Consider the following 21,776-nt stretch of genomic DNA (forward strand, 5'->3'; position numbering starts at 1 on the left):
CCGCTGTTTCTCCCGCCGGCACAGAGGCGGCCCCTTCTCTCAGGTGTGGGCAAGGCGGGCCCTGGGGGTGTGCAGAGGAGGCCGCTGGAATACCTGCCAAGAGGGGGTGAAGGGAGAAGTGGGGCTCAGGCTCTAAAAGACCCTGAGAGGAGCCGCCCTCAGCGGCCCCCGCACACCCGTAGGGGCCCTCTTCCAGCCCCTCCGCTGGGGCCCACATTCTGCATCCACAGTGCCCTCCAGGCCCGGCCTTGGCTGGCTGCCCGTGCTGGAAGAGGAAACGCTGCAGAAGACAGTGTCTGCTCTTCAGAGCTGAGAAGTGAAGTCGCTCAGTCCTGTCCGACCCTTTGCTACTTTATGGCCTGTGGCCCGCCAGGCTCCTCAGCCCATGGGATTTTCCAAGCAAGAATAATGGAGTGGGTTGCCATTTTCTTCTCCAGGGGATCTTCCCTACCCCTGGGATCGAACTCAGGTCTTCCACACTGCAGGCAGACTCTTGACCCTCTGAGCCACCAGGGAATCCCCTTGAGAGCTGAGCATCTTGCTAAAGGCAAGCCTCCCAGGGCAGAGGCAGCCCTTGATGCAGAGAGGTGGGTGTGCCGGTGTCTTGATGCCAGATGCACCCCTGGGTGCCCAGGTCCATGCCTGGTGGGTAAGGACCCTGACCCTCTGGCCGCATGAACAGGTTAACAGTACTGACTCCAGGGGCGGTAGAAAGCGCTGTGGTACCTCTGTGACTGTGCTCTGGGCCACACCCTCAAACTCTGGGAAGCCAGGGGCCTCTCCAGGAGAACAGGCTGGCTGGTGAGAAGAACCCGCAGAAGCAGCATCACCCTGCCTTCTTCAGGTGGGATGCGGCACCCAGGAGAGGTGCTGCCGGGTCTGGGAGCGCTCACTTCCCAGTGGTTCTCCAGGGCCCTAGGCTGCAGCCGCCTAGGACAGGCTCACCCAGTCCTGAAGTGCTTTCCGGGAAGCTGAAGTTCCTTCCAGGGAGGGCGGACAGAGAACCCCCTTGAGTACCTGCGCTGATGTTTAGTCACCTTGGACTGTGTTGCTAACAGGCAGCGTGAGTGACCAGATGCTCACTCCTTGGTGCTCACAGCTGATGCTGCTTGGACAGCGAGCGCGCGCACAGCGTCTTATCAAACCACATGCATCTTCCTGTACTCTACCCCGAGAAACAGCCCCTGGGCGCAAATCCTACAGTGGGCTGCTGCATTTGTTTTTCTCCAGCCTGCCTCTGCAAGAGAAACAGTAAGAAATGGAAAACCATTTTGCATGTATACAGCATGATGTATTTGGGTAAATTGTATTTCAGTAATTTTTGTGTGTGTGTGCTCTGTTTAGTTTGGGCATCAGGGTGATGGTGGCCTCAGAGAATGAGTTTGGAGGTATTCCTTCCTCTGCAAGAAGAGTTTGGAATAGTTTTCCGAAGGACGGGTGTTAACTCGTCTCTAAATATTTGGTAGAACTCGCCTGTGAAACCATCTCATCGTGGACTTTGTTCAGTCAGTTCAGTTGCTCAGTCATGTCCGACTTTGCGACCCCATGGACTGCAGCATACCAGGCTTCCCTGTCCATCACCAACTCCTGGAGCTTACTCAAACTCACGTCCATTCAGTTGGTGATGCCAAAAACACTTGGTTGGGTGTTTTTAAATCACAGTTTTAGTACTTGTAATTGGTCTGCTCGTATTTTGATTCTTCCTGGTTCAGTCTTGGGAAATTGTACCTGAGAATTTGTGCAGTTCTTCTGGGTTGTCCATTTTATTGCTGTGCAGTTGCTTGGCGTAGTCTCTTACCATCCTTTGTACTTGTGTAACTTTTCCCTTTTTATTTCTAATTTTACTGATTTGGGTCCTCTCCCCTTTCTTCTTGATGAATCTGGCTAAAGGTTTATCAATTTTATTGAGTGATTTTCATTTTAGCAACCTGAGAGGGCTTTGCTAGATGTTGAGGAAGCTATAAAGACCAGATAACCACAGGTTGTTTCTTTGCCTTTGGTAATATATTCTTGTCTCTGATAAATCCCTTTACTTGGTAGGGGAAGGACAGGAAGTACTTACAGGATATATGGGCAGGAAAACAGGAACAGGACATGGTGGTGTCACCAGAACCGAGAGCAGGCAGAACTTCATATAAGTGATGGGATCGGATCTGACCATAGGCAGCACGCTCTGGCCACAGTGTCCCACAGCCTCCGGCTGACCCCCCTGGCCTCACAGGCCAGTGCATCCCACTCCTGCTTAGAGGCCTCCACAGCCCCACTAGGCACCACTCACGTCTAGACCCCTGCCTGCCTTTCAGGGTACTCTGTAACTGGACTCAGCAATCTTTCCAACCTGTCTCACGCCCTCCTGTGGGCCTAGGACAGCCCCTGTGATTTCATGAACATGGCACACAGCCTGTTCCACCCCCACTGGAATCTCATTTGTCCCAGGTCCGCAGTGTCCTTTCCCTGACTCTCCAAGGAGAGCCACCCACCGCCCCTCCCCAGAGCGTGTCTCCTCTGTGACTTCAGGCTCAGCACCCTTCCTCCTGTTTAACAGCTTTTTCATCACAAATGTCCTTTGCTCTCTCTTGCATCCCAGAGCAGGGAGCGATGCTCAGTCACCGCCTGTCAGGTGTCACGCGACCAGCTGGCACACCAGGCCTAACGTGTGCAGATGGGCGGCCCTGCTGTCAGACAGTGCACAGCCGTGCTGTCCTGAGCTCGAGAACGGGCGTCTCTGTGTCTCTTCACAGGCAAGTGGAGCACGAGCCCTGCCAGTGTGGCTTGGCTCTGTTAGCCTTTCCCATGATCATTAAACAGCAACCGGGGAAATGAGAAGCTACACGGCCATGCCCAGGGCAGGGGCCTGTGAGCCAAATGCTACAGCCCAGGCCCCAAATCCAAGCCTCACTCGGTCTTACATGAGGCCAGGACCCTCATGCAAGACTCAAGGCCTTGGCCCTCAGGCAAGGGAGCATCCCCACCACCTCCACTCCATCCCTGCGTCCCAGGGCCTCTGTACACTTGACCTTGTAGTAACTGTCACTGATGATCCTCATGGGAAGTCAATGGAAGCTGACATCTTGAATCTAAATGAAGCTCTAGACCACCCGGATATTGTCATCAAACAGTTTGGGAATTTGAGTAACTTACTGCAAAGGTAGGCTGACAATTTTGGAATGTATCTTCCATGTTTTATTTTCACCTGTTATCATCCATTTTTGAAAGAATGACAAGAAAAGATTTCCACCCACTTACACTGGCCTGCTGTCCAAGCTTTATGAAGATGATTTCTGAAAAAGCGAAAGCACTTCAGCCAGCCCCTCAACAGCAACCGTGTGACCCATCTGCCCTCAGTCACGGAGCTTCCAACAGGGCAGGAAGAGTCTTGGGAACACACCTGGCACGTGTTTCTTTTAACACAGGCTTCTCCTAGCTGTGTCCTGGTGCTGGAGAGGGTCTTCATTTAATAACACGTTGACAGAGGAAGGCATGGTCAAGTGAGAACGGTTACTTGAGCCGTTAAGAGGCTAATAACTATATACCTTTAGAAAGATTTTCTGTATTATACCCCCCCCCCACAAAGACATGAAGAAAATATATCTTAAATCTCTGATAGGCATCTCAGCCAGCAATGGATTTACTATGACAGCACTGTGTCTAAGAATGCTAATTAAAAGTAAGTTGCTTTGGCTGGCATTTAAGACTTTCCTGTTTAATAAAAGATTTTATATCTGTAAAGAATTCTGAGTACATACACATTCTGAATTTCCACCTGGAATTTCAAGTGCCTACTTTGCTAAGCGTTAGTCGCTCAGTCGTGTCCTCTTTGTGACCCCCCAGACTGTATGTAGCCTGCCAGGCTCCTCTGTTCATGGGATTCTCCGGGCGAGAATACTGGAGTGGGTTGCCATGACCTTCTCCAGGGAATTTTCCCGATCCAGGGATTGAACCTGGGTCTCCCACATCGCAGGCAGATTCTTTCCTGTCTGAGCCACTGGGGAACTTCTCCTTAACTAAGCTAAGCACAAACAACACTGCTGTTTCAAGCTGAAGGCCTCTGCATAGGCTGGTGCGGCTGCTACAGCCGACGCCTTGTCTCTAAAAGGCCCCCAAAGCGCTTAGAACAGTCGAGGATCGAAGGACACGTTCAGGACGCAGCAGAGGGTGAAGCAGGAGGCAGGGCTGCGTCGTGGGAAGGAGGGGCCAACCGAGCAGTGGGTTCCCGAGGGCAGGCGCGCAGGGCAGAGGAAGAGCGGGAGACACGGCCACCCTTCCCTCCCCAGCCGCTTCCCCTGCAGCCCTCCCCGGAGCCACACGAGCAGAACCTGAAGGCAGCGGGCGACAGCAAGGTCAGAGGCGGCTCAGGTCCCGAGGCCACCCCTGGGGAACCTGGGATGACCTGTCCCACCCCCCGCAGTCTCCCACTCTCTACATCCCTGTCCCCTGCCTGCCCCTCCCACACCCGAGGAAGCAGCGCTCTGCAACAAAATCAGTAAAAAGGAAGAGGAAGAAGACCTGCATTACACCTTCAAAACGATAGAATATTTATAAGCAGAAACTTAAAAGTTATTTCTGTTCATCGCTTAGTTTTTCTTTGCTGCTTTTATGTTCTCTACATAGGATAAGTACTCTGCAATAATAATCTCTTCGTCTTCCAGAGTTGAGTCAAGGTAGTCTTCTTCATGTTCTGGGATGTCTTCCAGGATCTCATTGACAGCCTCTGTCTCCATGTCTTCATCTGTTGAGGCACTGGAGGTGCCTGCAGTAAAAAAAATGTGGGCAACGAGGACTCAGGGAGAAGAAAAGAAAGGAGCGTCCAGGGAGAGACAGCTGACCCTCAGTTGCACCTTCACTGGCCACAGTGCCAAGCGGCCCACGGGGCGGACGTCCGGGGACGCCCTGCTCAGGCCCTGACGAGGCACCTCCTCCACCCGCTGGCTCCCACTCGGTGTTCTGAGACCCCGGGCCCACCTGCAGAGTCGGACGGGGATGTGGACGGCGTGGACGAAGAGTCTTCTGCCGAGAGCTGCAGGTCGGGAGGAAGTCTTCCTCCGTTGTGGACCAGGGTCTGCGCTGCCAGCTGGACGTTACCCCTGAACACCCTCAGGGCTGCCTTGGCCGCGACCGCATCAAAGCCCATGTACACCAGCTAGGGGGACAGGGAGGCGGCTCTGCAGAGGGCCCGCCCACAGAGCGGACGCGCCCCCCACAGCGCCCCCACGCGGGGCCAGGGGAGTCTGATCCTGATGGCGGCGGTGGGGAGGGGCTAAGTTTAAAACCCACTGCACGCCTGGACCACTGGCTTCCTGCACTAACGTGTGCATAGGGCAGCTTGGGAAGGAAGGAGGGGGACCTGCACCAACCATGTCGGGGCAGTCACCTCGGAAAGGCAGCCAGCTCGAGTCAAGAGGACGTGCCGTCCGTCCACCTAGTGACCAGGCTCATTGGTTAAGTGTTGCCGGCAGGCTAATGGGACGGGGGGCTAAACCGGACAGCATCACCACAGTGACACCCTTGCAGGTCACAGGCAGGGAGATGGGCGGTCAGACGTGTCAACGCACAAAGAAGCGTGTGTACAGAAGAGGAGAAAGCCCGAAGGACACCTTCGCATTGCTTCCTGGGTGTCCCGCTCTGAAGGGAAGGCCGTGCTCTGCTCCCCTGGGGTGGGCCTGGTCACACCTGGAGCCCGGGAGCCAAGGACTCGGCCCTACCGGGCCACCAACCTCGACGCCCCAGCCAGTCCCACGCGAGTCTGTCCCTGCGGAGGGGGCGCACTGCACTTTCACTTACTTGGTCAATGTTTTCCCGAGAAGGACTGTGTTGACGGCTGTTGCTTTCCGGAGCTGAATCATTTAACCACCACATCTGAGGATTACGGAGAAGAATCTAAAAACACACAGGAATACCCTTTGCTCATCACTAACATCTGCTCAGTCCCTTGGGCACAGACTGCGCGCCTGTCATGTGCTGAGCAGACACAGCTTAGGACGCGCAGACAGGTGCAGGAAAATGTGGCAAACGGGGCCAAGGGTGCAGAGAAAAGGGACCCGCGACCAGGTTGGGGCTGGGGAGGAGGCTGCTCTTCAGAGAAGGCTCCTGCCAACGGGCCCGTCTGAGTCGAGGTCTGAAGGATGGATAAGATTATTCAGGCAAAAAGGTCTCATCTGAGGAAGCAGGAAAGGGTTTGAGAGAGTGGGCAGGAGGATCCCAAACAGAAACAGATGTTTTGTTAGAGCTTAGCCTTAGGGATGACAAGGTCGTAAAAAGCTACAAACGGAAAGCTATCCAAGCAGTCTACGGTAGCCTGCTAATGTCATTTCTCTCTGGAAGATGACATGCTCTAGGTTTAAAATGTCATGGAGAAGAGCAAAGGTCTTCAGACCTGGATTTCTGTCACATGATACTTACTCTCAACCTCATAAAGCTCTTTTGGGGAATTTGCCTTTTAACCTAAATAGTTTTACATTGAACAAGTGTATTTATGTCCTATATGTGTAATTAAAGGAAAAGACCCTGATGCTGGAAAAACTGAAGGCAGGATGAGAAGGGGATGACAGAGGATGAGATGGTTGGATGGCATCACCAGATCGATGGACATAAGTTTGAGCAAGCTCCGGGAATTGGTGATGGACAGGGAGGCCTGGCGTGCTACAGTCCATGGGGTCACAAAGAGTTGGACACGACTGAGCCACTGGACTGAACTGACACGATAATTAAAAACTGGTTTTGAGCCCCATCAGTCACTCCACGTATTCAAAATATTTTTTATTTCTCTGAGAAGTCAGAGAAATGAAAGTGCTTCAGCCCTTCAAGCTGCCCCCACTTCTCCTCCACCTGCCGGGCCCCCTCCCATGATCCCCACCCCCCAGCCTGCCGCCCTGCTCCCCTAAGATGCCGGGGGTCCCACACGGTTGCTCTGACCCCGCTGTGCTCTCCATCCGTCTGTGGGCTCCCCAAGGGCAGGCGGGGCTTCACCCCACTTCACCTTTGAGAATCAGCACAGTGCCTGCCCTCACTAAGTACCCGTCTGCTCCGTGAACACAAATCAGGAAGGATATGGACCCAGGCAGAGTTAAACCACTCATCTGGGCCCCAAGCTTCTGAGTCACTGCTGAGGAGTTCTGTAAAAGGCCCCATTGCCTACACGTACTACTGACTACATAATAAAATCAGATACTCAAAATAAAACATTTTAATTCAAAAAAACTACACTGAAACTTCAACCACCTCTCTCTTCTTCCATGTCACTGTGAAGCTCCTTCTGTTGCAACCAGAAACCTCACCCGAGTTCCCGCCCTGGGAGCCCTGCCGCATCAGGGACGCGCCCCCAGCTGGGTGGGGGCACCATTCTGGCTCCGCCACTGGGTGCACGAGCAAGAGCTCTGACCCTCGGATCCAGACCAGGGATGAGGAGCCAGGCCACAGCGGCGGGGCTCCAGGTGTCATGAAGGACCAGGGAGCCACTCAGATAAGCAAGTGGAGGAGACAGCACCTGGGCCAGGAGCCAGGCTGCTCTGAGAGGCCAGAGGCCAGGGAGGGTTACCTTCTGGGCCTCCTCCAGGTTCCCGCCGGCCTGATGGAGTGCCTGCTTGGCTGCTCGCGTGGAGTAGCCCATTCCTTTCAAATGGTTAATGTTCTCCAGGCGGCGTCTTTTCTTCTCTCTTTCCTCCTTCTTTATTTGGTCCAGTTCCTTTTGGAAAACAGCAAAGTCACGTTAGGGATTGTGATTTTGTAGATCAGTGGATTCTCCTCTTCCCACCTCAGTCCTAATCAGGAGGGTTCTGAGTTTGTTTTAAAAACAAGTGTCATTTTATTTTTATACATGTATTAAAAAAATTTTTTTTGCACGTATTTATTTTTTTGGCCAAACTGTGGGGCTTGTGGGATCTTAGTTCCTCGACCAGGGACTGAACCCAGTACTGGCAGTGAAAGTGCAGAGTTCTAACCAGTGGACTGCCAGGGAATTCCCACAAGTATCATTTTGAAAGGATTTCTGCTGCTTGAAAAAAATAATATGAGTTCAAAAACCACTAACTGAATCTAGCCTCATCATTTTGCCAATAAGAAGACAGAAATTTCTCAAGACAGTTGGGTGACCCGGTCAAGGTCATCACTGACCGCAGAGCTGGGAGACGGCCTCTTGTACATTCTAGATGTGGTCGGTCCTTGGCCCAACGTGGGGAGGACAGCAGAGAAAACAGCCTTTTTTTCTCCTCTGACGTATCTGTTCCTACCTCCACGGCTCAGTCCAAGCATAAGGGTCCCGTCTACATCTCAGAGCAGGATCACAGCTTCACTGCTCAGGAAGAGAAGGGAATCCGCACCCCAGACCAAGCATTCCCAGCTGGCAGCAGGACCAGGAGGATAGAGTGACTGCCCCAAACGTTTCCAGAGATGAAGACCACCCCTGCCTGTTTTCTCCTGGTTACACCACCAGAGAACCTGCCTGTGAACAACGGGGCCAAGGATAGCACTGCAGCTCTGCAGAGCCGCGCCCCCACTGCACCTGGACGCTGTCCGCACCCCACCACGTCCTCTAACGCCTCCTCCAGGCTATCGCCCCCACTCCACGGCCTTCTGCACAGGCCTGTCAGCTCTCCCACCACTCAGAACCCGCAGTGGCACCCCCTCGAACCCAAAGAGGCAGCCCGGGCTCCCAGACTGCAGCTCCGCCTCCAAGCGGACCTCTCCTGCTTCCCCACAAAACCCACCCGGGCGAGGAGAAGTATTCTTATTGCTCACATTTCAGCTTGCATGCACACATACACACCGTGTTAAATGCCTTTACCCTGTTTCATCCTCTGCTTTCAATTCCAGCTTCTTCCATTTATATTTCAAAGGCTAAGAAGCATGAGGAACCTTCAAGCAGAGGAAGACGCAGATAGCCAGCCAGCAAACATGGGCCTCAGGCATCATCTCTCTCAGACCTGACACAAAGCTGGGGCCTTTCAAAGGAAATCCTTTTCCCTTAGTTACAAATGTCTAAGTCAGTTCTCTCTTAGCCACACAGATACACGATATTCCTCTTTACACTAGGATTAGGAAAATAAACCAAGGAAATGATGAGTATTGATTGCACTGCAATATTCTGGAGACACAGTAAAGTCAAACGTTACGACAGAGACCTGGATTCTAATGTCACGGTTACGTGCAGGCAAACGAGTGCACATCTCGTGGGAAGGCTGTCACGCCGGCTCTCACAGGCTCTTCACACATCAGCGCTGTGACCTTGGTTTCATTAGTCTGCTGCTTTTGCCAGATGAGAAGCTGGCCTGAACTCAGGGCCAAGGAGCCCAAGAAAGTCAAACTTCTAGGCATCACATATTACCCTCAACTCAGTGAGATGCTCAAACCCAGAGCTTCAGGAGCCGAGAGGACGGCAGATTCACCAGAGCTCACATTCTGTGGGCCTCGGGGCACCTCTTCCCACCAGCTACCCTAGCGCGCCCAAGGGTGTGGGAGGCTGACCAGCTCCCCGCAGAGGCCCTGACCAGCCTAAGTGACGGAGACATGCACAAACAGGTCTTGGCATGCCCCTGGCCGTGGCAACTGGCTCCAGGGTGGCCGATTGGTGAGCAGCTCAGGAGGTCTCTGAGGGCCCCGGGAGCCGCCCTGCTGTGACAGAATGACCCTGCTAACACGGAGGAGGTGGAGACAGGACAGGGCGAAGCGCCCCTAAAACTGGCCAGAAACCCAGCCCGCCTCTGGCTCTTCACATTTAAGCAGGCCAGTACGCTTCTCCCACACCCTCTTCACTGGGGTTTAAGCCAGTCTGAATTTGTTGCCTTCAACCAAAAGCATCCTAACTACATATTCAATGGGTGGAAGAGTATGCAAGGTAAACTGTTACATATATACACTGTTGTTTTTATTTTCTCCAAGGGCTCATAGTTTAATTCATTAAATGCACATCCGACAGGACACCACTATTTAAAAAAACAACTTGTTTTTGCTACTTATAAAAAGTTAGGAAGTGAAGTGGTTAACTTTTACCACTTTTTATCTCTTGGCTTTTCAGAACCTCCTGTAAGAACTCAGAACGCTGTTCTCATGTGGGAATTAGAAAGTACAGGAGAAATCCAAAGCCACAGTTCAGGTTTTGCCACTGACGTGATCCATGACCCCAGAAAAGTCCAGCCCTGAGCCTGGCATTTTCCTCATTTGTAAAACCAGCATATTAGACATAGTAAAACTCCTTCCAACTCCCCAAACCCTAAAGTCTCTTTTTTTAAACTGTACTTATTTCTAATTGTTTTAAATGATTATAATTTTGAATCTTTGCTTTCATAACATATTGTAAATTGCTCACATGATTTGACTCATTGTTCTAGGCAAGAATGACATCCTGAACTGTAAACCGTGGAAAACACAGCCCCCTTTAAAGTGGTTTCCAGAAATACACTATGCAAAAAAGAGAGAGAGCAGACTGCTTGACTGTCGTCATTAAGACCATATCATGAGCTATCTGCCACCACAGCAAGAGTAAAACGAAGGACACTGTACTGTCTGAAAACTGATGCAAGAAAAAAGACCCATTTTTCCCCTGACTTCCCAGTCTGAACAGCTAAAGATCTCCTTGTCACTAAGCCTGCTCTGGAACTGTCTGTGTCTGTCCTTTCACACCCGAGAGCTCAGGCACTCTGGGTCACACCTACTCAAAGGCTCAGGCCTCACCAAGTGCTGCCAAGACTGTGTCACCGTACCTCTCTGCGGTTGGTAATGTGGACGGCCGCATGGTCCACGTTCCCATCACACGCCCTCAGGCCAAGCCGAGCTTCCTGGGCACTAAATCCCAACTGCATCAGATTGTGAACTTTTGATGGATCAATATATAGCTCTTTGAAGAGCTGACATGCCTACGGACAGAGAAAACATAAGGATCGTGTAACCATTAGCAACATTAAAGCTGAACACAAAGCTAACACTTAAAGGAAACTGGGTTGTACCCAATGTGAATTACGGTTTAGATAAAAACTCTAAACTGGACCTACTGTCAACCAGTGTGAGTACAGACAACACCCTTTCTGCTCACGGGACTTATACACAGGGTAACATGAGAAAACAGGCCAAGGAATGTGGGAGGGGCTGGGATCCATTCCCTCCTCTTTTTTTTGGTAATAAAGTCCCCTAAAGTGGAGCTGGGTGCAGCCAATGGCCTTGTAGCAGAAATGACCAGGCTGCCTCGCTGGAAGCTCGGCCTGGACTCTCCTGCGCCCCCTGCTGGCCTGAAGAGGCTCTGACAGGAGCCGCCTTGGTCGCCACACCAGCAGCTCCCCGGCTCCCCTCCACAGCCAGCTGAGGACTGGGAACTTGGAGCCAGTAACAGACACTGCCTCGGTAAGGTTTCCTTATTACAGCATCCTGCCTGCACTCTCACAGACACGAATATGTTCACGGCGTACGTGAAGGAGAGGGAGGCGGAGGGAGACGCACATCCCTCACGAGTCACACACCACTAAAACACAAAGCAGATGAAGGCAGTTCCGAATTTGGAGCCCTCTTTTCTTACCTTGTTGAGATATTCATAAGCCTCCTCACCATTTCCACTATGGTAATTTCGGATGCCTTGAAGCAAGTAAAGTCTTAAAAACAGGACTTTCTCTTTCCCACAATTTCCCTAAAATTATTGGGAGAAAAAAAGGATAAAACTATCTAATTTTTCAGTACAGGTTTATAATACATTTATAATTCCCTTCATCTCTACAGGGGCAAAATGGCGTTACTGAACTGTTTCTACCTTCCCTGTTGATGACGGCAAAAGTACAGCTCACAGGGGACAAGGGCACTAACGCTGTCCCAAACAGAAGCCCTATATCCAGGCACACAGGCCAGGGGACCCGCTGGGCAGGATGAAGTATGCAGAATCCCAAAGCAGGGATATCTTGTGTTGCCCTGTGACTCCCAAGTAGAATTCTGATAACCCGTGGAAATCACCTGAGAAAAGTCCTTCTGTAAAGCCCAGCTCTGGAGCCGCAACTCACTCATGTGAGCTGATCCTGTTCAAAGTGTCTGTTTTCTGCATTTAAATCTTTCATAAGACTCTACTTAATACAGCCACCAGTTCTCTCGGTCAGGGTGATCCATGGGGTCCTGTGACTAGAAAACTCTGTCACTTCTGGGCTAAATGCTGCACAGACCAAAGTCACAGGCTAACTTTTAAAATGCTTATCAATCCCCTTAAAATATAGCTTAAGGGGACTTCCCTCGAGTTCTAGTGGTCTAGGACTCCGTGCTGCCAATGCAAGGGGCATGGGATGGGTCCCTGGTTGGGGAATTAAGATCCCATATGCCCCATGGCATGGCCAAATGATACAAAAATAAAATAAAAGAGCTCGCTGCATACTACTATCACTTAATCACCTTTGGCAGCAGTCTAAATACTTTAACAGGAGTAAAATCAAATTCTAGAAAAGGGCTTAGTAATACCTAAAACGAAGTACAGCAACGTACTTTTATGTGGACCAGTCTCTGGTGATTTTCTCCGTAACACTTTTTGAAGCATTCCTGGGCCAACTTTAGTTTCTTCTCCGCGTCGTCCAGGCACTCCAGCTGTCCCAAGCGGAAGTAGCACCACACTATGTCCAGCTGGAGCACCGCGTAGTTGTCCACCGTGTCCAGCAGCTCTCTGCAGCACTCGCTGCCAGAGAGACAGGCTTTCAAAACCCTTTTCTGTCAATTACTGGAATTTTTTCCCCCAGTTGTTGGTGTATTTCCAAAGACTAAGACAGAGATCCCAATGTTTGTGAAGGGAACTCGATGTATAATCTGAATTCTTCAATGAGCAAACAAAGCAGTGAGGGTTCAGAAACAGAAGCTCAACACCATCTGCCTTGGGAGGGGGAGAGAAAGACATACGGACACACACCCCCTCACTATGTGGGGAAAGAGGCCTGGCAGGAAGTGGAAATAAGGGCCACTGGGTCAGAACCCCTCAGCAAACATGGGGAGCCCATGCTTCAAAGCAGTGGTTTCCAACTCTGACTGCAAGTCAGAATTACCAGGATATGAGGAGTTTTTGTTTCCTTTTCCATTTGTTTTTATCTTAAAAACAACAACAACAAAAAATTGATGCTGGGACCCCACTAGATCAATTATAACAGAACCTCTGGAGGTGGGGCCTGGTTGTTGTATTTCTAAAATCCTCCTCCTGTTGTATTGTTTAGTTGCTCAGTCATGTCTGACTCTTTGCGATCCTATGGACTGTAGCCCACCAGGCTCCTCTGTCCATGGGATTTCCCAGACAAGAATACTAGGGTGGGTAGCTATTCCCTTTCTCCAGGGGATCTTCCCGAGCCAGAAACTGAACTTGCACCTCCTGTCTCCTGCGTTGGCAAGTGGGTTCTTTACCACTGAGCCACCGGGGAAGCCTAAATCCCCGTAAGTGATTCTAATATACAGCCAGAGTAAGAATCAAGGCTTTAAAAAGCACACCAAAAAAAAAAAAAAATCCCCCCTTACTATGAATGCCTCAACCGATGAAGACTGACAAAAGCATTCCTGTCCGGTCACATTAAGGTGGGAGGAAAGCAATCCTGAAAAATGCCAGGCTCTGAATGCCTCGCTGATCTTGGGGCCCAGAGCTGAACCCAGATACAAAGGGAGCAGACAGACAAGGTGATGGAGGGCTGACGAAGATGGACTGTGAGGTTATTTATTTTGACTTCAGACTGTGATTATGTTAGAAATTCATAATGCAAATCTAGATCTCAAGTTTGAACCCCCTTCGGCAAGAAAGTAAAACATATGGAACCATGCACTACATTCACTACATTCACAAACTGTAGAGATCTCATCTGTTTTTGTTGATCTACTAAAAATGAGACTGCTTCACATCTTGCCCATCAAAATCTGCTTGGGAAAAATGAAAAAACAAAAGCACTCTGTCATTTATGTTTTAAAAAAAGCAGAAGTCTCCTCAGTGGAATGCGTGCACTGGACACACTGAGTGCACTGGATAATCCACCGGGGCATAACAATAACCGCTCAGGGCAGGGTTTTCCTGTTTGCCTGTGGTTGCTTTGCTGGATCATTTCATCCTTGTGAATGTTCTGTAACATACACACCATCTTTTACACACAAGCCTACACACATAGCTATTTGACCAGGTGAGGGCACCTTCTCTGAGTCTCTGCTTGCCTGAGAACTTGACATTGAGGGGAGAGGAAGAAGTTCATGGGCCCTGAGTGGCCTAACCTTTCACTCCAGGTGAGACTGACTGACATCGCCCAGCAGAAGACCCCGGGGTGCCCTCTGCACTCACCCATGTCCTCCCCCAGGCGGCTCCTTCCTCCCTGAGCTCCAGCTGGTGCACAAGGGGGAGACCGGAGGCCCTGCCTGGACTTCTCCTCCCCACACTGAGGTCTGGGAACTCCAGGCAGTGAGCTGAAACAATCCACAGACGCCCCTGCATTTGCTTCCCCACTTCAGGGGCCACTGTCCTACATCGCCAGCCAACCACTGTTTGTATACAGTATGCCCCGTGTTTCAGTTGAGGCGGGGGAGAGTAAACCAGTCCCTGTCACTCCATCCTGGCCAAGAGCAGAACTCCCCGTTCTAGTTTAAAACAGGGGAGAGAAGCTGCTCTCGGTCCGGCTATGCACCACACCCCGAGATGTGCGACAGAAAGCTGGGAGAGAACTCGAGCTACTCGGAGAAGGCAGGAAGACATCCCGGGGGAAAGGAAACAGGGGACGTCTCTTCCATCTCCATGCTGCCCTGCGTTACAGTGGGTCCCCTTGACGAAGAGGGGGAACTCGCACAGAAATTATGCTAGTAAGCTGGCCTGAATAAACAGATTCCCCAGAAAATAACATTTTCTACTTTAAAAGGCACTGATTGTTATTATTGGATTATTGTATCTACTACTCACTGAATATGTGAATGTACTGTGAACTGAAGAGAGAGTTGTTATTGTTTTTCAAGGGTTCCCTGAGACCTGAAAATGATTTCAAGGGTTTTTCCAGGGTAAAAAAAAAACAAAACAGAAAGGTTCATATAGACACATCAAGATCGACCGTGTCTTGATAACTGCTGAACATGAATGAAAAGTCTATGGGAATTCATTACATTAATTGCTATTTTTGTATACGTTTCAGATTTTCTGTAACAGAAAGAAACAATTGTGGAAGGGAATAAAAAACTGTATCTGAATTTAATGACCTAACTTACAGCCTGCACCACCTGTAGCAGAAGAGAATAACACTGACGCTCAGATAAAAGCAGAGACAAAGAGGCAGGGGAAGAAAACGGCAGAGGCACCAAGCCCTTGTTCTGGTTATTCCCTGCCTCCCAAATACTTTAGAAAATAAAACCCCCTTTCTGCCTACGTTTAAGCTGGTTCACTTAAAATGCAAGGTGCTGGCTGCACAGTTGGCAACCTAAATGTACTAATATTTATCTTCTTGAAGTATACTGTATATATTGGGAATTTCTCAAAATGGAAAAGAAAATAACACTAAAGCCATTACCTTTTGACCGCTGCAAACATCAAGTCTCTCTCTCAAATGTTTCACCTGCCTGGATCACAGCATCTCAGTATTATTTCCCATTAAGAGGCACCACAGCCTTTGAGAAAGGACTGGGGCAGGAGTCAGCCAGGGTGAGTCTGGACCAGCTTCGGGCAGCAGAGAGCAGCCTACAAAGACCGCCAGCATCAGGGCAAAGGGCTGCAGGACACCTGCCCACTGCAGACGGCCAACATAAGCACTGAGGTGTGAAACACACCAAACATCACAGTCCATGAGCTCAGGCTGACACTTCAAAAAACAAAAAGGCGGGCAAGCCTCACCAGTGATGTCATCTTTAAGGAAATAAGGAGAAAAAACCAAGCATTTTGTTCTGTCTTTCTGTACAAACTACCTCAGGAGAACCAAGCGATTGAGGAAAAGTATTTCTCAAATGAATTCCAGCAATAAACTCAGAAGGAATAATGAGCTATCACCATTCTGAGGCCCCATGAAACAATGGATTTGGAGAATGATCACCAACATATATACCAAAACCATCAGGCGAAAAGCTGATGGGGACTGCAGAGTCAGTCGTAGTTCAGGCGGGCAACACATCGTAAGAAACAGACATGAAATCCTACTGCTTGTTGTAAAAAAAATTAGCACATAAGTTTGTAAAATTCTTTAGCGATCAATTAGAAATACAATGGGGAGGAACAGTTCACCAGTCAGTCTACATCATAACTATTCTTTTACATTAACCATCTTGGGGGAAAACCTGAAGTCTGAAGTGCACAGGGGTGGGGAAGGTGCTATGTGTAACTGCCACCCTCCTTCAAACTGGCATCCACCAAGGACAAAAGTGCCTACCAGAAATATTTGTCAGCGTCCAACAGACATGGCAAGGCTATTCCATATTCTTTTCTTTTCAGGAAAGCTCTGCCCTTCTCATGATATCCCATAGCTAACATAAGGGCCTAGGGAAAAATAAGGATTTAAAAAAACCATCACTTTAAACTATAATAAAACAAATTATATTAAAAGCATATGAAGTCTAAAGAAATCAAAGAATGTGAAAGCAAACAAACAAAAAACCCCAAGATCACAACTGAATCTAAAAGCCAAAATTAAGGAAGACAGAATTAAAGCTTCATCTCATTTAAACACTGAAGCAAGAACTCCATTTAATGGGGCTGTCCCTTTGTTTCCACCAGTTTATTTCCGTATCTGCTGATCTGGGTTGATTTCTAGTATCCATAAGACTAAACAAATTAAAAAAACAGCCAGTAATGACTGTATCCTTTTTAGAAAAGAACATTCATTCATTCATTTCACTTTCTGTTCTTAATTGGGTTTTTCTCTGAAGAATCTGTCAACTGTAGCATTTCTGAAACAATTTTTGTAAGACAATCCAAATTTCCTTAAAATTTATTAATGTTTTTAGATTTGAATTTTTATATAAATATGTAAAGGTTTCCCACAAAGATCTAAACATTATCATTTATTATGATAATATAATACTTGCAGTGGGAAAATAATTACCATAAAAAAATCAACTGAACAGGAGTTACCAAGTTCTCTTATTAAAATTTAACTTTAAACAATGTAATCCATATAGTGAAACCTAGTCAAAAATGTCCTTTAAAGACTGAAAAATTAAAATCAACTTGACCCCCAGTCACTAAAGCTTTTCATGTAAGAAACTACTGGATTCCAGCTCAGAGACTGAGTCTCACGGGGCAAGCTGCAGATGCGGCTAGAAAGACCCCCTTGGATACCTCAAAGGTAAGGCCGCGACCCTTACTCCAATTAGAGAGTGGGGCCGTGGGGCCGCGGGGCCAGAGGGAAGAGGCGGAAGAACCATCTGTCACGCTTTTCCCAACTATGCAGCCCCTGTCCCCCATTCTGATCCATCCCCTAGGGAAGGTGACCTTCGAGGAAAATAAACTACACCAAACAACACCACAACAAGCACTGCCACAGGAAGCCACTGCTCCAGGACAGGGAGATCCTGCCACTCTGCACTGAACTCACCGGATGGGCCAGCCGGATGAGATGCTCATTGTACGTAGGTTACACTCTCCATTTATCAACTGGAAACAGAAAGCTGTTTCTAGTCCTTTATGTAACATTCCAAGACAAAATAAGTAGAATCCACTTCTGTTCTGACAGCAAATCAGAGAGCAAGCCACATGTTTCTTACAGAACTTACCTTTCTCTCCGATGGAGGGATTCTGATCGATCTGCCCGTCTGGTTAGCTATGTCTAAGTATGGTGTGGCTTCCGGATCCACCACCATCTCAGCTACAGAAACCCAAGAGGAACTCCATTAGTTCAAGGTTAAAAAGCAGTGATGGGGACATAAAAAATGTGAGACTGTTGGGAAAGAAAGGCCAAGGAGAAATGTGGTACCCCCAGCCCTCCACCCCTGAGCCCAGCCCATTCTCGCAGCCCCCTCGAGGCCTTGAGTGGACAAGCCTGAAGCTGTGCGCACCTCTCTCCGCGAGGATCTCCAGTCCTCTCCTGGTCCTCTGAATCCTCCTCTCCTCTAGTCTGGCCTCGTTCTGCTTTCCTTCCTCCACCTGGAAGTGCCTCCTCGCGTCCTCTTCAGACTGCCTTAATTCCAGAACCATAGCTTTCACATTGTGGGCCACTCCCTGCTCCGTAAGGGTCTCCCCTGTCACAGTCAGAGACGCACGTCATAACGTGAGTCACTAAATGCACTGCCTAACAGGCCATTTCCTCTGTCACATGGAATTCTTCAGCCTGCGTTAGCACTTGCAAACCACCATGCCACGATTGCTGAGAATGTGTTTAAATCTGGTTGTTTTACTGCGTTAACTGTTAAGCATGGGTTAAAATCAGTCAGTGAAAATGAGCTGACTATATTAATCCTTTTCAATATTTTTTATTCCCATCCTAAAATCAAACTAAAGCAATCACTTTCTGAGAATCTACTCTAGAGAGAGCACTCTGCTAGGCAACATAAGAGGAAAATGAGGAAGTCCTGCAGTGAATTCTCCTACCTCCAGCTAGAGACATAATCCAGTGCTCAGCCATGGGCCAGGAGCCGAGTGCAGAAGCGCACTGGGAGAGGGGGCTGACTGAAGCGGTAAAAACAAACACCCTTGGTTCCACCCCTTCTTAACACTGTGGCCCTGAATAAACCACTCATCATCCATGTTCTCAGACACAAGATGGGAGTAAAGACAGAGGGGAAAAGTCAATGAAACAGAATGAAAGAGAAGATTAACAAAATCAAAAGCTGGCTCTATGAAAGGAATCAATCAAACATACAAACCTAACAAAAACAAAGTCAAAACGCAAATAAACAAAATGAAAAAGTGTAAATACAAATCACAAACATTATAAAATAATGAAATAATATTATGAACTACAAACATAAATTTGAACATTTCTGGAAAAGTCTACTTGAACATACCTTCATACACATACATACATACACATACGATTTAGAAACTCAACAACCATTCTAACATTTATACTGAAAAATAAAGATCCATCAGTGGAAAAATTACCTTGATAAAGAAGAGCCACGAGGGATACTCATTTTACTGGGTTTTTAAACGACAACAAAGCCACAATAATTAAAGAACACATAAACAACCCTACGGTTCTGGCTCAGGAATAAACCTACAGGTAAATGAAAAAGACAGAAAGTACAGAAGCATAGCCCTAATAAGGGGACACCAAAAAATAAGCATGTTTACTGAAGACATGTTCAGTAGGAGATGCTGGGAGAAAAATAAAGCTGGAACCTAGCTTTTACATACAGAGGGAGACTCTGAATAGATTAAAGACTTCATATAAAAAATCGTAGAAGACTATCCACGTGGTCCTGTGGTTGGGGAAAGAACTTCTTAAAACACCAACAATGAAGTGAAAAACTGATGGATTTGATAACATCAGAATCAAAGATTTCTCCACAATGAAGGATACCACAAACAGAACTAACATCAAGACAAGATACCAGTGAAATGATCTCTAATGCAGGCCACAGGAATGGCTGGCAAGAATGCTGGAAAGCAAAACCAGGGCTGGGCTGGGAAGGCTGTATTTCAACCAGGCTGGGATGTGGACCTCACTCTCTGGAGGCCACAGGAACCTCCTGGAAACCAAACAGACACAGCACCTGCCTGAACTGCTCCAGAAGCTAACTGGGCTCCCCAGTCCATTCATGTCCCCTTCATATCCACTGCCCTACTGCAGAAAAAGTGACCCCTGAAACACAAATATAATTGTGGGCCACTCCCAAGCATCAGTGGCTTTCTCCCTCCCTAGAGAGAAACACTAACATGAATGAGGTTCGAACCCAGGCTTTCTCAGCTGTACTAGTGGCATTGTGAGCTGGGTAAGCCTTTTAATACTTATTTTTATTTATTTATTAGCTGTGCCAGCTCTTAGCTGCAGCATGGGAACTCTCAGCTGTGGCACGTGGGATCTAGTTCCCAGATCAGGGACTGAACTCAGGCCCCCTGCATGGGAAGCACAGAGTCTTTCTTAGCCACTGGACCACTACGGAAGTCCCTGGATAAGAGCTCTTCTGCACCATCCCTGGTCTCCTCCCATTGACGGTTAGGAGTACAGCCTCCTTTGGCCCCCTGCTACCAAGTCATGACAACCAAAAATGTCTCTATGCATGTGTGCTAAGTTGCTTCAGTCCTGTCCGACTCTTTGTGATTCTATGGACTGTAGCCCACCAGGTTCCTCTGTCCATGAAATTCTCCAGGCAAAAGTACTGGAGTGGGCTGCCATTTCCTTCTCCATGGATCTTCCTGACCCAGGGATCAAACCTGTGTCTCTGACATCTCCTGCACTGACACTAGCAGGCAGGTTCCTTATCACCAGCACCACCTGTCTCCAGACATTGCCAAATGTCCCCTGCGTGGCAAAATCACCCTTGGTTAAGAACCACCACTATTAGCTTTAAAACGTGGCCTCTGCCTGCTCCTCCATCCTTAAGAAGCACTAGTCTCTCCTCACCGTCCACACTCAAAGACACATCAGACCTCTTCAATCCCTCAAGTTCACATGACAGAGCTCTACCTGAGGCTCTCTGAGGGAGTGCTCCCCACCACAGCCCCTGCCGTGCTCACTCAGATAGAGAAGAAGTGCTATTTCCCTTGCAGCACACCCAGACTTCCGTCCTGCAGCATTCCATCAGATCTGTACTGAGCATCAAACTCTAAAATAACTGGTTTTACATTATATATATGATAAAGCCCCCCAAATTTTTGAACAGAGGAAGAGTGAGGGGGAAAATGATACAAAGTCAGTATTTCTCTAGTAACTTGATTTTAGAAATTCTGCATAGTGTGCTGTAACATACCCAGTTGAAGTTGTTTCTTATTTATGACAATTTTGATGTAATTTTCTTGAAATCCGAAGGTTTCAGCTATTCTGTAAAATAAACCAGAGAACTATAGATATCCCAATTTGTTATGTATTTATCCACTAAACAGATTTTTTACCGTGACAGCTATTTTAGACATTCTTCTCAGAAACACCCAGTATTCCAAATTCCTGATGCACAAACATTACTTCAGATAGAGCGTGCTTACTAGATGGGTATTTGAAACTGTGTCAGAGACCATGTCCTTTTGTAAACTATCTGCTTTACTGCTTGTTTCCTCGTGAAGCACAGACCACTGGTGCTGTGGATCCACTTGAACAGGAGGGCCTGAGCTGCAGGAGAGGAGAATGCCCATCCCTGACAGCTCCTGTGGTCTCCCTGCAGGAGCCCCTAGTGGGGCAGTTGTTCATACCATCTTCCGTGCCGAGTGGACGAGGCTTCCTGAACCCAGCCCTAACGGCCCTGATGCAGACCAAGGAAGAAAATGAGAAAAATCAGCTGGGGAAACACAGACTACCGACTACCTAGCCCTAGAGGCAAACACTTACCAATGAGAAATGTTCAAGGAGATCAAACAACTGACCAGGTCTCAAAAGTCAGATTTTCACTAGAATGTGACGGGCTGGTATTTTTCTTTTCTTTTTACAGATGGGCCAACAGCCTGAAACTGGCCAAACTACTTCACTGAACATCACAGCAAGCCATTAGTGCATTAAGGCATAAAATTCAAAACTAATGATCTAGCCAGTACCAGGCTGCCTCCTATTTCTATCACTCACTGATTCAAACATGGACCAAGTGCAAGCATCCAGGGTTCCAACCTGCTCTCAAGTCACACTGGGAAGTAAAGGAGACTGGTACACGTCCTGGCTTTGCCCTTAAACGCCAGTGTGAGCCTCAACAAGCCCTTCAGCCTCAAAGCCTCAGTGTCACCTGCACCAGGAGATGAGACTCACACCTGCCTC

At 48.5% G+C, this 21,776-nt stretch overlaps 1 protein-coding gene across 5 annotated transcripts in view; it reads right to left on the reverse strand.

The window, feature by feature from the left end:
- Positions 1-3,160: 3,160 nt before the first annotated feature.
- The window catches only part of NUB1 (negative regulator of ubiquitin like proteins 1), a 30,889-nt gene continuing 12,273 nt past the window's right edge, over positions 3,161-21,776 (reverse strand). For 4 of the 5 annotated variants that reach the window (XM_070453040.1, XM_070453095.1, XM_070453067.1 and 1 more), the window contains exons 5-15: positions 20,788-20,858; positions 17,932-18,114; positions 17,650-17,741; positions 16,308-16,414; positions 12,442-12,628; positions 11,501-11,608; positions 10,695-10,847; positions 7,535-7,681; positions 5,782-5,877; positions 4,963-5,140; positions 3,161-4,750 (exon numbers count right to left, since the gene is read on the reverse strand). In XM_070453040.1, the coding sequence (XP_070309141.1) occupies positions 4,575-4,750; positions 4,963-5,140; positions 5,782-5,877; positions 7,535-7,681; positions 10,695-10,847; positions 11,501-11,608; positions 12,442-12,628; positions 16,308-16,414; positions 17,650-17,741; positions 17,932-18,114; positions 20,788-20,858 (1,498 nt within the window). In that variant the 3' untranslated portion in view covers positions 3,161-4,574. The remainder of the gene's footprint in view (positions 4,751-4,962; positions 5,141-5,781; positions 5,878-7,534; positions 7,682-10,694; positions 10,848-11,500; positions 11,609-12,441; positions 12,629-16,307; positions 16,415-17,649; positions 17,742-17,931; positions 18,115-20,787; positions 20,859-21,776) is intronic. The other variant, XM_070453052.1, reaches the window with a different exon arrangement.

This window comes from Odocoileus virginianus, chromosome 1 (assembly GCF_023699985.2).
Source record: "Odocoileus virginianus isolate 20LAN1187 ecotype Illinois chromosome 1, Ovbor_1.2, whole genome shotgun sequence".
Classification (NCBI taxonomy): domain Eukaryota; kingdom Metazoa; phylum Chordata; class Mammalia; order Artiodactyla; family Cervidae; genus Odocoileus; species Odocoileus virginianus.